Raw genomic sequence first — 15640 nt, 5'->3', positions numbered from 1 at the left:
TCTCTCAAATAAATAAAATAAAAATAAAGTTTTTTTTTTTTTTTAAGTCCACACCTCAAAGTGTCATATTCCAGGGTACTGGGGATAATGAGGATATCAACATACACATTTTAGTGGTGAAATTGGAAATGACACAATGGAACCCATAGCAACAAAATAGTTACGGCTTACCACATATACTTTCTGTCTCTCTAAAATAAGGCATGTGCACTGACTAGACCATAAGTGACCAATGAACCTTAAATTAATTATGGACATCTTAGGAGATTTGGGGATAGCTTTGAGAGTTGATTAAAGCATAGACATTATGACATAAAAGGCAGTTGAGCTTCCGTTACACTAGATCTTTTTAAAAATATCTTCTAGGGCTGGAGAAATGGCTTAGCGGTTAAGCGCTTGCCTGTGAAGCCTAAGGACCCAGGGTTGGTTACCCAGAACCAATGTAAGCCAGATGCATAAGCTGAGGCATGCGTCTGGAGTTCTTTTTCAGTGGCTGGAGGCCCTGGTATGCCCATTCTCTCTCTCTCTCTCTCTCTCTCTCTCTCTCTCTCTCTCTCTCTCTCCCTCCCTCTTTCTCTCTGTGTCTGTCACTCTCAAATAAATAAATAAAAATAAACAATTTCTTTTAAACATAGTTTATTTATTTAGTTCCAAGGGAAGAGAGTGAGAGAGAACAGGCATGCCAGGGCTTTCAGCCGCTGTAAACAGACTCCAGATGTATGCGCCACTTTGTGCATCTGGCTTTATATGGGTGCTGGAGACTCAAACCTTTGTCATTAGGCTACACAGGCAAGCACTTCAGCCACTAAGCCGTCTCTCCATCACTAGGTATCTTTAAGAAGCTGGTTGTAAGAAGCTGGTGGCAAACCTCTGAGTAAGTTCCCTCGACCTCCTGAAAACGGGAGATGTTGGGATGTCTTACGTAGGGAAGTTTCCCACGACTCTCCTCCTCATGCACAGTGATCTGCCAGGTCCCTTCCTGGCTCTCTGGACCACGGCAGTGCAGGTTGGTGTGTTAATGGCAAATGCATGGGCTTTCTTTCAGTAAGACAAGCCCCAGAACTCTTGAGTCAGAGGCAAAAATCCCTGAGACATCTGATTCTTCCGCTTCCACCGACACCAGGGATTTCTTGGCAGTGCAAAACCCGTGTAAGGCATTTGCAATTACTACAGAAACAGGCATGGTGAAGAAAGTTATCCTGTCAGGCCAAAAGCAAACAGATTCTCATGTGGCTGGAATGAATCATGCTCCCAGTTTCCTCCTAGATACAGGAATCCAGCAAATATAGACTTCGATGAACCAATAAAGCAATCAGTATCTGATGCATCTTATTATCACCTATCCTCACTCCAACAACCTTTCTTCACCTACTCAGCGCCTCTGGCCTTTTGCTTCCCACCAGTGGTCCAGTCCTTCCAAAACCCTTCTAGCTACTTCTGTCTCCAGAAATTGCCCACTACTTCAAAGGTCTTCTAACCCTCATACTCCTAGATCTTCCGGAGTGTGGGAAGCCCACTGCACTAGTAAACAACTCCCCGCCGCCACCCCAGCCCTGCAAAGACTTCTAATTTGTGGTGCATTCTTCCCTGGAAGCGTGATCTTGGTCCTGTTTAATCTCTTATGTCGTTGCGACTCTGCTCACAGGATTAGTCAGTTGACCTCATTCCAGTGCTCATCTGCAGCTCTCTCCTACATGCAAACAGAAGCATCTATGCCTTAGGATAAGCAATGCCATGCTGAACATCTCAAGACAGTACTTTGGGTGCCATGTTTTGTCCCATTTTACTTAGGCCTCATTTCTCTCAGTGAGTGCTAATAGCTACTGATGGACCAGGACTAAAATATATGGGTATTCCTGCTGGAGGTATTTGCATGGCGTAAATGAATTATTGCTTTATTTGCAAAGCATCTCTTAATGATATTCACATTCCAGAAGACGAACACCCTTCTTACTTGATGCCGTTAATCATCTTGCATGTAAATTTGCTTTAACACCTACCACAGGGATCATGACCTTTGATGCACTCCCCCCACCCAGATACACTGTGAACCTCCCGTTGGACGACAGAGTTCCATAACCATTGTCACACCCTCTCTTCCTGGCTCAGAACAAGGAACTCGTGTTTATTGATAGCTTTGCTGATTAACAAAACCAAAATTAGAATTCCAGGTGCCATGCCTGGTCTGAAAAGGAAATAAATATCTGTGCTCAGGGAGATTTTTGATGTTTTTCAGATCAAGGCCTTTGGGGAAAATGCTGGATGATGTATATTTAAATTGTCCAGACCAGGACCGGAGGTCTACGGAGAGGACCGAGTGTAGCAGGGGCTTCCTCTGAGACCTCCTGCGCATTTCTAGATGTCTCAGCACAAAGCATGGCTTGTAACTCTGGTGTCAGATTATACCTGCTTTCCACAAACCCCCTCCCAGTCGCTCAAGATCGACATTCACTGTCTTTCTTCTTTACTTTTCTAACAGGGTTACAAGTCACACTTCCCAAGAAATGATTCCTTCCCAGAAATAACCAAATTACTTCAAATCCAAACACAATGCCTTACCATAGCTTGCCTGCTACGATTACAGGAATGCAGTCTTGGCTACATTTTAAGGCACAAATGCACCAGGGGTCAAGCTGCAGCCTTTCTAAGATAGTTCCTTCTCCCTATCCAATAAACAAGGGCAAGTGAGTTTGCACTTGACTTTTTATCTTCAGAGTAAGTTTATGAAGAGTCTCTTGCAACCAAACTATGCTCTGTAAAGGTTGGAAAGAGCTTACTTTGTTCATTTTCATCAAATTTCTTTTGTAGCTTCTGCCCACCTATCTATGAAAGATACTGGACGTCAGTGGAACATTAAAGATTCCTCAAGTGCCGAAAGAAAAACCCTTAAATTTTGTTCTTGCTCTGGCCTGTGGCCAGATTATCAGCAAAGATCAGTTTTTTTTAAAAAAAAAAACTATTTTATTTTATTTACTTAAGAGAGAGAGAGAGACAGAAAAAAAAAATGGACACAACAAAGCCTCTAGCCATTGCAAACAAACTCTAGACATATGCGCCACTTTGATCATCTGGCTTACGTGGGTCCTGGGGAATTGAACCTGGGTTCTTTGTGTTTGCAGGCAAGTGCCTTAACTGCTAAGCCATCTCTCCAGCCCAGCAACTACCTTTTAATATGTATTTATTTATTTATTTGCAAGAAGGAAGAGGAGAGAGAAAGTAAAAGAAGGGGGAGGGGGGAGGGAAGAAGAGAAAATGGATGCACTAAAGCCTCTTAACTCTGCAGACAAACTTCAGGCGCATGCGCTGTTTTGTGCACCTAGCTGTACATGGGTACCAGGTAATCAGATTCAGGCCAGCTGGCTTTGCAAACAAGCACCTTTAGCCCCTGAGTCATCTTTTCAGCCCCAGCAACTGCCTTTCAGTTTTAGCATTTTTGCTTTAACTCCATATCTGAAAGGTGGCCCATTGGCTGATGAGGCATCAAGACCTCCCAAAGACCTGGACACCGAGGTGCTAGGAGTTGGGCTGTTTGGCTATGACAGGATCTAATGTGATTTAACGTGCTCATTAATGACAACACTACAGGACTGCCTCGTGTGATGCTTGTCATTTGGTGTGGCCTGAGAGCAAATTGTCAGGAACAATGAATGCTTGTAGCAAAAGGTTTTCCATCTTACATGTATGTGAAAGGCATGATGAGAGGGCCATGGTAGACATCCAAAAACTTAATTCTGTCACTGGACCTGATCGGAGAGACTGACGGCTCGTCTCTAAATTCTGGACCTAGAAATTAGAAGCATCAGATGTTTCCAAGGGAGACATATGCAAGCACGAATAAAGCTGTCATCTGATGCTTGAACTAGATCATTTCAAAGGTGAAGTCCCTTCAACACAAGTTTGAAATTTGAGTCAGTTCCTGTTTCAGTATTACTCAGGGAGGGCATCTTGTCACGGGGATTGCTTAGGCGTGCCTGGGACAAGGGGAATTCCATGCGGTCAGCGTCACAATGAGAATGCGGGTTTCTCCTACACTCGTTTGCTGACTCTATCAAAGATAGGGTCATGAATAGAACTCGATGGGCAGGGCTTGTTCATTACACCATGGGCATGGTAGGTCTTCCTTGTTTCACTGTAATTCCTAAGGTTGACAGTGAGGCTCTGCCACCCCACGGAAGTGGGGGCCTCTATAGAACCATTTTCCAGAAGGGGTGAATGTAACCCTGAGGATATGAAACAAATTTATTAAGATGTATCTCTTCTAAGGGATACCATGTTGGGACATGAAGGTGGAGGTGGGTGGGTACGGGGGATCATGACCGGACAGTTTAGTGCAAACACAGTTGTCAAGGCGAAGAGAGAGGCTGTTGTTTAGTATTGAAGCCATGTATTCCAGATGTGGCCATTTGGTAGTCAATCTGCTCTGAAGTGACAGGCTGCTGAATCTTTAAAGGGCTTCAGCCGGGGAGAGCAAAATCTGATTGGGCAAATTGCTAAAATATTTAAAGTGCAGCCTGTTAAAGCTTTTACTGCGAAGAGCATCACGTCAGAAGTTGTAGTCAGAAAGAGCGAGTAATTGGCTTTCCATCCTGATGCCAGTCAGCCAGCATGAGGCTCTATTCCTATTTCTTCCTCTTCATTGCCAATGCTAATAGCAACCCTTTGGGTGTGTGTGTGTGTGTGTGTGTGTGTGTGTGTGTGTTAGGGAAATTGGATAGCTGGTAAAATGAGAAAACTAAGAGTGAGATAGCCATAAAAAAGGATGCTGCACCCACAAGAAATATCATGACAACTATTTCCAGAAAGAGGGGCAGGAGAAAGGCAGAATTAGTCCCTGGCAGAAGCCGAGCACACTTCCGGAGGGGTGGCAGGAGTGTGTGGGACAGTTGTCTTTCAAGGGGTGAGGTCCAAAGGCCGCCAGTGACAGCCACTTCCTCTGCGTCTTTCATCTCTGCGATGCAGCACAGGGGGCACTTTCCATTTATAATTCATCACATTTTTCACTTAGATTTGCTGGTCCTTTTCTCCCCAGGCATGACCCCTTGTTAATTCCTGGCAATGATCAGATTGACAACATGGACTCCAACGTGAAGAAGTACGACTCCACCGGCATGTTTCACTGGTGTGCGCCCAAGGAGATTGAGAAAGTCATCCTGGTGAGTGGGGCACGGTGGAACTGATGCTGAGCTATAGTGAGATTGTTCCCTACCTGGATAGTCATAGATGGCTCCTACCCCTGGCCCTAATTACTTCTGATACGTGATATTCTGAACAGAAGTTGAAGAGCTAACGTCCTGAACAGCACATGAGCTGACAGCCAATATTTTGGCCTCTGCATTTGCATCCATTTGTTGCAATTGCAGTGATTATGTGCTATGTGGTAAGGCATCATGGAAGATAGAATGTACATCATTTCTGTCCAAGTGGCTGTGGTAGGCAGAGCTTGGCTATGCCATCTGAATGGCCTTAGGCAGTCTTGACTCTACTTCCTGGCTTTCTCATCTTTAAGGAGATGATATGGCAATGATCCTGACTTTATAGAGTTGCAGCAAAATTCCAACATGAGACTTGGTAGACTTATCATTTTGCCTATTGTTATTATCTTTATTTTTAAATACTGTCAAGTGAAACCACAGTTCTTACCTCAAAGGGAATATGAGATAGTTTATGGGCTGGAGAGATTGCTTAGTGGTTAAGGCTGCAAGGCCAAAGGACCCTGGTTTCATTCTCCAGGACCCATGTGAGCCAGATGCACAAGGTGGCCCATGTGTCTAGAGTCTGTTTGCAGTGGCAGGAGGCCCTGGCACACTCATTCTCTGTCTCTCTATCTGCCTTTTTCTCTCTCTTAAATAAATAAATAAAATGTTTTGTCTTGTTTGAAAAAGAGATAGTTTGTTCTGGAGCCAAATATAAATGATTGTGACCCAAGAACATAGATTTAGGTTACCCCCAAATTCTGTGTCCCAAAGTGCCAACAATTTCATGAAGTTTTTATAATTACAGAACCAAAGAAAGTCATAAACCAAGGCACTTTTCAAACACATCAGTGGAAACATCAGGTGGGCGGGTTTACAGCAAAGTGGGAAATCTCTGCTATTGGCTTCAGATGTTGTCTGATAGATTATTAACCTTTAGGTTGGTGGAAGCTGATTGGTGGACTGTCAGTTCATTCCAGAAAGGTTTCACCTGATCTCCTGATAACCATAAGGATTTGAGGTCAGACATCAAGTTGGGCAGCAAATGGTTATTAAGAAGCTAAAGGTAGCCCAAGTTATTTTGGCTGTGTTCCTGAAATATTTCATCTCTGTGGTCACAGGATTTCTGCCAGTCCATTCAGTCTTGTTTGAAGGTGATGCAGCTTATTTGTTTTTAACATTGGTTCTTAAAAGTATCCTCATCCTGGGCGTGATGGTGCATGCCTTTAATCCCAGCACTCGGGAGGCAGAGGTAGGAGGATCACCGTGAGTTCAAGGCCGCCCTGAGACTACATAGTTAATTCCAGGTCAGCCTGGGCCAGAGTGAGACCCTACCTTGGAAAACCAAAAAAAAGTATCCTCACACATCCGCGGATACCTTAGCACCCCGATGTAGAAAGGAACTGCATTCTCTGCTGAGAGCAGCGAAGAGTCATGGTCCACCGTGGGAAACTTGGGCCCAGAGCCCCATGTCACAATGGCTAGTGAACGTCTCCGGGGCAGCCTCTTCTGTCCTGTCCCGGGATTGTCAGCATGGCTAACAATCTGTTCTATTCTCTGTGTTTGCCCTGTGAACAGCTTAGGTTTTCATGCCCACATTGGCTTTCCTAGGGCTTCTTATCTGTGTAATCCATGAAAAGTGGATTAATAATCAGGAGGGTCAGACAACAAGGCTCTTTCTCCCTTGTGCCTCTAATCCCCACACTGCCGAGGGCCTGCTCTGTTGTCAGCCAGGACAATCCTGTCATTGCTCACATCAGGGCATCCTTAGCGAGGATGTTTCCAGGTCTTTGGTGTGGCTTTGCGCTCAAATCCACTGGATTTCCTCTTATGTTCCACCTACTGTGTGTTTCCTCGACTTCATCATGACTGGGCCTCACGAGCCAATCCCGCGCTGCGCCGGAGGCCATCTCAGGGCTACGAAAGCTACAGGCTTACGCACAAGAAATCAAAATCCTTGGCAAGGGCCAAGGATGTAGCTTAGCGGTGGTGTCCTTGCCTAGCAAGTGTTTGAGGCCCCCGGGTTCAACCTGTAGCCGTACTAACAAAAACAAAAACAAAATCGTCAGCAAGCAGCCATTGGGTAAACGTGCCAGGAGTGAAGATGGCATGAACTGCCAGGCTACTCTTTGCATTTACCTCCTCAAATTGTTTCTGCTGCACTTTGACCATGCTGGTCTAAACGTAGCCTGGGGTTGCCCACCGCTGAAGGGTCCAGACTGTTCTGAGCAGTGGTTGCTAACCAACAACTAATCAGCGTTCTTTCTAGAAGGAAAAGTTGAGCTAGGGAGATGGGTTCATCTGAAAAAAAAAAATGACATGGTTTAAGAAAACCTCTGTAACAAGCCTACTGTGCGTCAAGCACTATTCTTGTTCTGGGGGCAAAATTCATGGAGGGGCAAAGAGAAGACTTCTGAGGAGGCCAGCGAATGCACGAGAGTTGTTTGCATATGAATAAAGGGCTCAGTGAAGAAAGCAAAGCAAGATCCTGGGAAAGAAAGGCTTGGGGGATGTCATTACCAAGACAGCGTGGTTCAAGCAGCTTTCTGTAGCAGTGCTGGAGTAGAGGAGAGTGGCAGGAAGGCCAGCTGTGTGAAGATGCTGTGGGGCTGTATTTACTCATGGGATGGGGGAGGGGGGCAGGGCGCTAATGGGCTTAGAGGTCTACTTGGCTAATCGCTCGCATGTCCTGGGAAACTGTGGTCTTCTCCAACATGGGATATGTCTTCACTTATCCCCTCTGTGGCTACAGGTCTGGGGCTGGGAGTCACTTTTTGGGAAATGGTCATCTAATGAGAGAAGAAACGTAACTGGGTACCGTGAGACAATCTATTTCAAGCTAAGTGACACGAGACACACAGTGCTACTGAAATCTCCGTGAGAAGTGCCACTTGTGTGTTCAAGTGGCAGGTGGCTCCGTAGACTCCAAGAAGGCTGTGCTTGGTCAGTTACTTTCTCGTTTCCGGAACAAAATGCTGGACCAGCAGCAACTTCTGGGAGGACAAGGCTTACTTCGCCTTCCGTTTCAGAAGGTGGTGTAACATGGCAGGGAACGGCTGGCAAGAGCAGGAGGCCTGTCTGCCATCATCAGGGAGGAAGCAGAGAGGGGCCAGGCTCCACCTGCTCAAGGCCCACCCCCTAGTGACCCACTTCCTCCAGCGAGGCTCCACTTCCTGACAGTTCCACAACCTTCCAAAATGGAGCCACCTTGGTGGGGACCAGGTGTTCACACATATAAGATTGGGGGCATTCAAACCGTCGCATGCTCAGAGGGGTGTAAGGCCTTGAAGGACGTACAGGGAACGCAAGAAGCCGAGAGAAGCATATAGTGGCTTCTCTTGTGGGTTTTCAGCCTGGCAGAACCACACTTTGCAGGGGCAAGGTGCTGGACCCGTTCTGTGAACTTCTCCAGGTAATGTTGCTGTGATGGAGTTGAGAGATGATGCTTGACCCCCAGACCCAAGCTGGCAAGGTTAGCTTCTTTTGTCTGCTAATATATCTTTGCTTTCTAGATGTCCAGCTTCCATCCTCCACCCAGTTTGTATTTCTTTGGCTTATGGAGGTGAGTTGGCCTTCTAGACCCATGGAAAAATATCCAGCTGTATGTCCCATCACAACACACCCCAGAGTAACTGACTCTGTGTTTCTGGTTCCGGGGACAGGCACATCCATGCTGCCCAGGTGACTAACTCCAGCTCTTCCCCATGAAGCAGTGAGAGAGAATGTTTGCTCCAGGGGCTCCTCCTTGGTCCCCATTTACCAGGCATTTTGTACAGCCTGTGTCTGAGTTTTCCTACATGGTTTCAAAGGGAATACCCACAATAATGTCAGCCCCCGCTTTTCCAATGACCCAAGGAATGAAAGCCAGCTTCCTCCTCTCCTTGGGGGTTATTGAAATAACCCTGACATTGTCGTGCATTGCAATATTGGCATTTAAATAATCAATGCACTGGTCAATGGTAGGGATTAAATCAAGCAGAGGTTGATATGTGCAGTGGACATTAATATGATTCCTCCAAGGCATTGTAAGCCCTGTGGGGCCATCCAGCCAGGCCATGTGTGTGCAGGGAAGAAGGCAGGCAGGACAGAAGCTGCTGAACTACAGGAGAGAGGGGAAGACCCACCAGTCACCCCCTTGTATTGGCCTCCTCACTAGCATGGTGGGCATAAAGCCAGCGGTGACTTAATCATTGTATTTCCTGGGAGATGGACCCTCCCTAGCATGGGAGTGTTCCTCCATTTGTCCCCTTTGTTGATACAGACCTGAGGCCAGAGGAAGACACTGGCTTGCAGCACCCTAAGTGATCTGCCTATAGATCCTTTGAAATGGTTTGTAGGTTCTTGCTTATGTAAGGTAAGCCTTTCTGGGAAAGTGTGGAAACCCAAGGCAGTACCGCACAAGAGGTCTATGTACTTCTTCTGTAAAAGCTCACAGCATGAATGGTTGAGTTTGCATGGACCACGTGAACTCTCTCACAAGTAACTCAGCCACAGTAGTATGAAGGAAGCTATAGAAAATATGAGCTTAGCTGTGTTCCAATAAAGTTTTCTTTATTAGAATTTGGAATTTGATATTATCTTCACTTATGAGAATTTTTTCTGATTTTAAAATATATTTTATTTTTATTTATTTATTTATTTGACAAAAAAAGAGTGAGGGAGAGAGGGAGAGAGACAATGGGCATGTCAGGGCCTCCAGCCATTGCAAATGAACTCCAGATGTGTGTGGTCCCTTGTGCATCTGGTTAACGCGGATTCTGGGGAATCAAACCTAGGTCCTCAGGCTTTTCAGGCAAATGCCTTAACTGCTAAGCCATCCCTGCAGTCCTGATTTTGATTTTTAAAATGTATATATTTATTTATTTACAAGTAGTAAGAGAGAAACTGAGAATGGACGCGCCAGGGTCTAGTGGCACTGCAAATAAACACCAGACACATGTGCTGCTTTATATATTTGGCTGTATGTGGGTACTGGGGACCTGAACCCAAGCCTTCAGGCTTTTTAAGCAAGCCCTTTGAACCTCCGAGTCATCTCTCCAGCCCTCGTTTTGATTTTTCCAACCACTTAGAAGTACTAAGAAAGCATTTTTAGCTCTGTGGTCATGCAAAAGTATGTGGTACACCAGGCTGATTCTGCAGGCCACAGTGGCCAGCCCCTGGCTTTGGCTATCATATTATATCTTCAGATATAATCATGTCCTATGTCATCTCACTGATAAGTCTAAAGTTAAAAGAATTTCTTAAGCTGAGACTAACCATTGAATCTGACAATTTAAAATCTTTTCAAAAAATTATTTATTTATTTATGAGAGAAGGAGGGAGAGAATGGGTACGCCTGGGCCCCTAAGCCACTGAAAACAAACTCCAGACACATGTGCCACCTTGTGCATCTGCTTTACATGGGTATTGGGGATTTAAACCTGTGTCTTTAGGCTTTTCAGCCAAGTGCCTTAACCGCTAAGCCATCTTTCCAGCCCTGGATCTTACATTTTATTGTCATCTCAACATAAGAGCCTATAAAGGCATCTTATTTTATCAGCAGTTTCGATGGAAACCAAGAGTTCCCTTTCTAGAGAACCTAAATGTGGCATTTTCTTCTCATGTTCCTCTTGGAGAACATTATGGACTGTTTCCTGCTCACGTGTATGTATGGCACATCTTTCTTAAATCTGCCATCCAAGAAAGACAGAATGTGTGGGTGTATGTTTAAAGGTATTTATCACGTACACGCAATATACACATATTAAAATTATAGAGCAATGTGTAAGATGTACGTATTGATTAAATAATAATAGTTGTCATGTTATAACCATTACCTATTCTTAAAATATTCTTCAACAAGTCATAAAGTCAGAAAGGAACAAAAGCTATACCTTCTCTTGGTGTGTACTTACTGTGTGTGCTAAGGTGATAAATTATATACCCTTTAACATGTTTGAAGCAGAAAGTTAAACCGACTTTGGATTTCCTAAAGACATGTAGTCAGACCACCCATTTAGCCCCCTGGTATTTCACTTTTCTTTCCATGTCTCCCTTCCCCCCAGTCTCCTTTTATCCTGTTAAAAGGGTATCTTGTACAATATTATATGTTTTATTGAAGAGATATTTCTAATCTGAACTCAATTAAACATTTGCTTTATTGCAATAAAAATAATAACTTCATTAGAAGCTTTGTGTTACTACAATAAAATAGCCCCAGACAGCAAGTTTATAAAGAGAAAAGTTCAGCTCACAGTTTAGGAGCCCCAGATGGAGCTGGTTTGGTCTCTGGGGGGGGGGTGTGAGTAGGGTACATCACTGTAGGACTGTGGGAAAGCAAACAGCTATGTCTGTAACGTGAGGAGAGAGAGAAGGAGAGGACACGTGGGTCCTTTCATACTGACGATCTTGACCGAACTCAAGAAGTCACTATGAGAGTGACCAGGGGGTCACACCTGAGCTGTCTCACACTCCTAATAACCTCAGGACCTCAGTTATTCCTCAACCACCAACAGTTCCATTATACAACAGTGCCGGCCTGGAGGCGCTTGGAGGACACCCAGATCGTAGCCATAGCACATAGTAAGCCCTTGACCCATGCCTACCTGAGCCTGTGCACAAATGATTGTTTCGGTCCCATCGCCAATGCTATGAGGCCTCTGCCCGACACTCTCGCACCTCTCTCTGTTGCAGACTCGAAGTGAAGCCGCCATGACCGTCCTGAGTGGTCACGTCGTGGTCTGCATCTTTGGGGATGTCAGCTCAGCCCTCATCGGCCTCCGGAACCTGGTGATGCCGCTCCGTGCCAGCAACTTTCACTACCACGAGCTCAAGCACATCGTGTTTGTGGGCTCCATCGAGTACCTCAAGCGGGAGTGGGAAACGCTGCATAATTTCCCCAAAGTGTCCATCTTGCCCGTAAGTCCAGCGTCACACTTTTGACGTTTTGCTCTTCACCTTTTCACTCACAAAAGGCAGTCCCAGATGGCTGTAATTGTTGAACCTTTGATCTCTCTGCTTCTTCTTGTGGGTACCTTCCTCTGTGCTCTGCTAAGAAAACCAAAACCCTGGGAGACCTTATTAAAAGGAATTTGCAGCCAAGTGCAGCTATTCATGTGAGTGAAGTTCAGCTGGCATCACACCTAGTAACCGTACTGGTGTCTTAAACCCTCTCTCTCATTTAGGGTGTTGCCATGGTGTAATGCTTCCACTAAGCAGTTACTTTGAAAACTATTGATGGCATGTTAATTTGATATCATTAATACATAGAGAAACTTTGATCTGCCCCTCTGTCTGATGTTCCACTAAATAAACAGGGATAACAGAATGATTCTACGGAGAGTTCAGCCTCTTCTGGGAGCCACACTCCATTTACCACTTAATTAACAGCCCAGCAGTGATTAGTGTTTTCATGGCTGCACATGCGTGTATACATGATTGCATACATGTGTGTGTGAACATGCATGAATGTGACTTTCAGGTTACAAAGGCCACTAGGACACTATAAGGAACCATTTTGGATCCCACAGTTTAATGGGAGGATACGAGATGCATGGTTTAAGAATCAGGTAACTATCTACTCCCTAATAATAACCAATGTTTTGTCCATAAGCTTAATTTTAAAGCTTCAAGATAGTTGTCCATGTTGCAAATTTATGCAAATACTTCTTATCACCCAAACATTTTTGTGATCAACTCATAGTCTTAAAACTGAGGAACGTAGTTCTTCTAGCTGTCAAGAGATCTGTTTCCTGTAGTTATGAATTCCATACCCACTGTTTCTATCAGCTCCTAGACCCTTGGAAATGTAACTACAATAACAACAAAAGAACCAGGAAATATACTACCTTAAGGAATATATGTGGATTTACCCACAGCAGTACCTCTGAGTAGCTATGTTTATCTTCCATTATATCGGGCACAGTAGGTCCTTGATAAATAAAATGTGAAAGGTGATAACAAGATCTCTTGGAGGCAGGACTGAAACCCAACTGCCTTCATGATCACATGCAGCTGAAATTAGTCAGCTGTAAACAAACAAAAAATATCCATGTAAAGCCGGGTATGGTGGCGCATACCTTTAATCCCAGCACTCGGGAGGCAGAGGTAGGAGGATCACCATGAGTTCGAGGCCACCCTGAGACTACATAGTGAATTTCAGGTCAGCCTGGGCTAGAGCGAGACCCTACCTCGAATAAAAAAAAAAAAAATCATGTGCTAGGAGTGCCTAAATGTATACTATGTATACATTGCTAATTTCAGAAGTATAATAAATTAGATTAGATGTTTCCATGATTATCTTGCATGTGCATTCCCCATGGTCCTTGACCTCAGACAGTATCTCTGTTAAGAATTAATCAGTGTGCTAGGATACATAAATTTGTGTGCAGAAAGAGGGCCAGGTGGTAATGTTTGAATTTGTGTGTGCACGTGTTTTGTGTCATGTGTGGGTCTCCTTTTATGTGCCTCTGCTCACACTGACTCACCCACCTCCAGAGGGACACGTGAGCTCTCATCTTTGTAGCTCCTTCACACATGCTCCTACATTCAGCATCCTTAAAGCCCTGAAGATTTGTACAACATGGGCCTTGGCCTAAGTCTATACATACTTCATTGTTGAAACAGTAACCTACATAAAAGGCCAGTCCAAAGAAACACAAACACTTTCTCTGTACGCCATCTGTATTGCTTGTCATTTCAAATCATGTGACCACAACTTCACAAGCTTGCCTTCCATCACAATTACTGCTGGGTCCCTATCAGGTAAAAAAATAAAAGAATATGAATGCATACAATTGAAGTTTATACAAAGGCAATACATTATAAGAAGGTGGTTTGTATCAAGAGATTACAAAAGATGGCAGCCTCCTCCTCTCCTATTAGATATTCCTCCAGTCTTGGACCAGTGCTTTCCCAGGGCCCATAGCAGGCTCTCTTCCTGCAGGTTGCATGTTGTAGCATGTAAACAGAATCACAGTCTCCATTGAGTGAGCAAAGAGGGAAAATGGGCTTCGTATCGTCAGCTTCCCAAGGGGCACAAGAGGAGATGCGTATAGCTATATATTTAGAGATGCTCACTGCAGGTTTTGATCCCTTGCCTGATAAGAGCTGTGAGTTGAAGGCATTTTAGGGTCTGTACACAGGCAAAGGGAAACTGGAGGATGAAGGAAGCTGGTGGCTGGATGGGACCCCCAAAATGATGTAGCATAGCTCTGGGCATTCTGATATGAGATCGGTCTAGTTAGTTATCCTGGGAACCCCCCTTGATGGCAGTTTGTGGGGTTCCTAGTCTTCTCCTTCTCTTGTACCTATAGTTGCCCTTGTGGACATCATCATTATTACCCCAGAATCTGGGATTCTTTTCTCTCCACTGTCTTATATGGTCGTGTGATTTTTTTAAAAAAAAAATTTGTTTACTGGCTTATTTATTTTTAATTGCACTAGTAATATACAAATATGTCATTGTTATAAAATATTAAAATAATATAAAAGTATATAAAGTCAAAAGCAAACTTTTCCCTTCCATTCTTTTCCCCTCCCAGAGGTAACTACTGTTATTAGTTTAGTATGTATTTTTTCCCTGAGTTTTCTCTTTGAATTTACACTCATTTATAAATATATAATTTTATTTTAAATAGTTTCAAATGTTTTTTTTTAAATAAATGGAGGTATACTTTTCAGATATTTCTACAATTTTTTTCCTCACTTATCCCTCTGTCACAGAGATGTTTTCGCAAGTTGATAACTGCTTCGAGAGCTCACTGTGTCTTTGTCTGCACTCCTATTGTATACGTGCCTAATGGCATAGTTAACGTTTCCTATGTTGTTAGATAATGATGTGAGTTTCTCCACTGCATAGTATGATGCAGAGCTTGCTCCCTGTGCTCCCTTCTTCGCAAGATGCACGCTAATTCCACTTTATCCCACAGCCTCCAAAGTGAGCAGAAGTGGGGGCCCCACCTCCCACACCCTGCTCACCCATCTCCCCCTGGCTCTGCTGGAAATGCAGGGTTTTTTTTTTTTTTTTTTTTTTTTTTTTTTTTTTTTTTTTTTTGCCTGAGACAGAAGTTGACCTGGTATTAAGCAAACAGGCATCTGAAACCGACCCCCCCCCCCCGTTCCATTCTGAAAGCCAGAGGTTGCCACAGGACAGTTACTTAAATCAAGACAATTTCCAGGCAGAAGAAGATGTAGACCCCGGCCTTATTGCTCCTGCGCGTTTGTTAGTAATAGCTTGATTGAGTATTGAGAGCCGGCCTGAAATGCTGCCATCAGCACCGGCTACCCTTTAGATTAGCACACAGCCCCTGTTCCCTGAAATGTAGTTAGGCCAGCTTAATGTCAAGGCATAAAAAAAGATACTTGTTAAATAATTTCCCAAAGCTCCAGCTTAATCTTTAATTTGTTTTTATTTCCCCCTCCTTCCCTCTTCTCTTTCTTGGTCTCATTTTTTGTTTCTCTCCTTTCTC

At 44.2% G+C, this 15640-nt stretch overlaps 1 protein-coding gene across 31 annotated transcripts in view; it reads left to right on the top strand.

Moving 5' to 3' along the window:
• The window catches only part of Kcnma1 (potassium calcium-activated channel subfamily M alpha 1), a 757466-nt gene that overhangs the window by 669912 nt on the left and 71914 nt on the right, over window positions 1–15640 (top strand). For all 31 annotated transcript variants that reach the window (XM_004657971.3, XM_004657965.3, XM_004657975.2 and 28 more), the window contains 2 exons: window positions 5030–5153; window positions 11865–12089. In XM_004657971.3, coding sequence (XP_004658028.2) covers window positions 5030–5153; window positions 11865–12089 — 349 coding nt within the window. The remainder of the gene's footprint in view (window positions 1–5029; window positions 5154–11864; window positions 12090–15640) is intronic.

The sequence above is a fragment of the Jaculus jaculus genome, chromosome 18 (genome assembly GCF_020740685.1).
Source record: "Jaculus jaculus isolate mJacJac1 chromosome 18, mJacJac1.mat.Y.cur, whole genome shotgun sequence".
Lineage (NCBI taxonomy): Eukaryota > Metazoa > Chordata > Mammalia > Rodentia > Dipodidae > Jaculus > Jaculus jaculus.
Note: the sequence above shows the minus strand (reverse complement) of the source record. Positions and strands in the feature narration are given on the sequence as shown.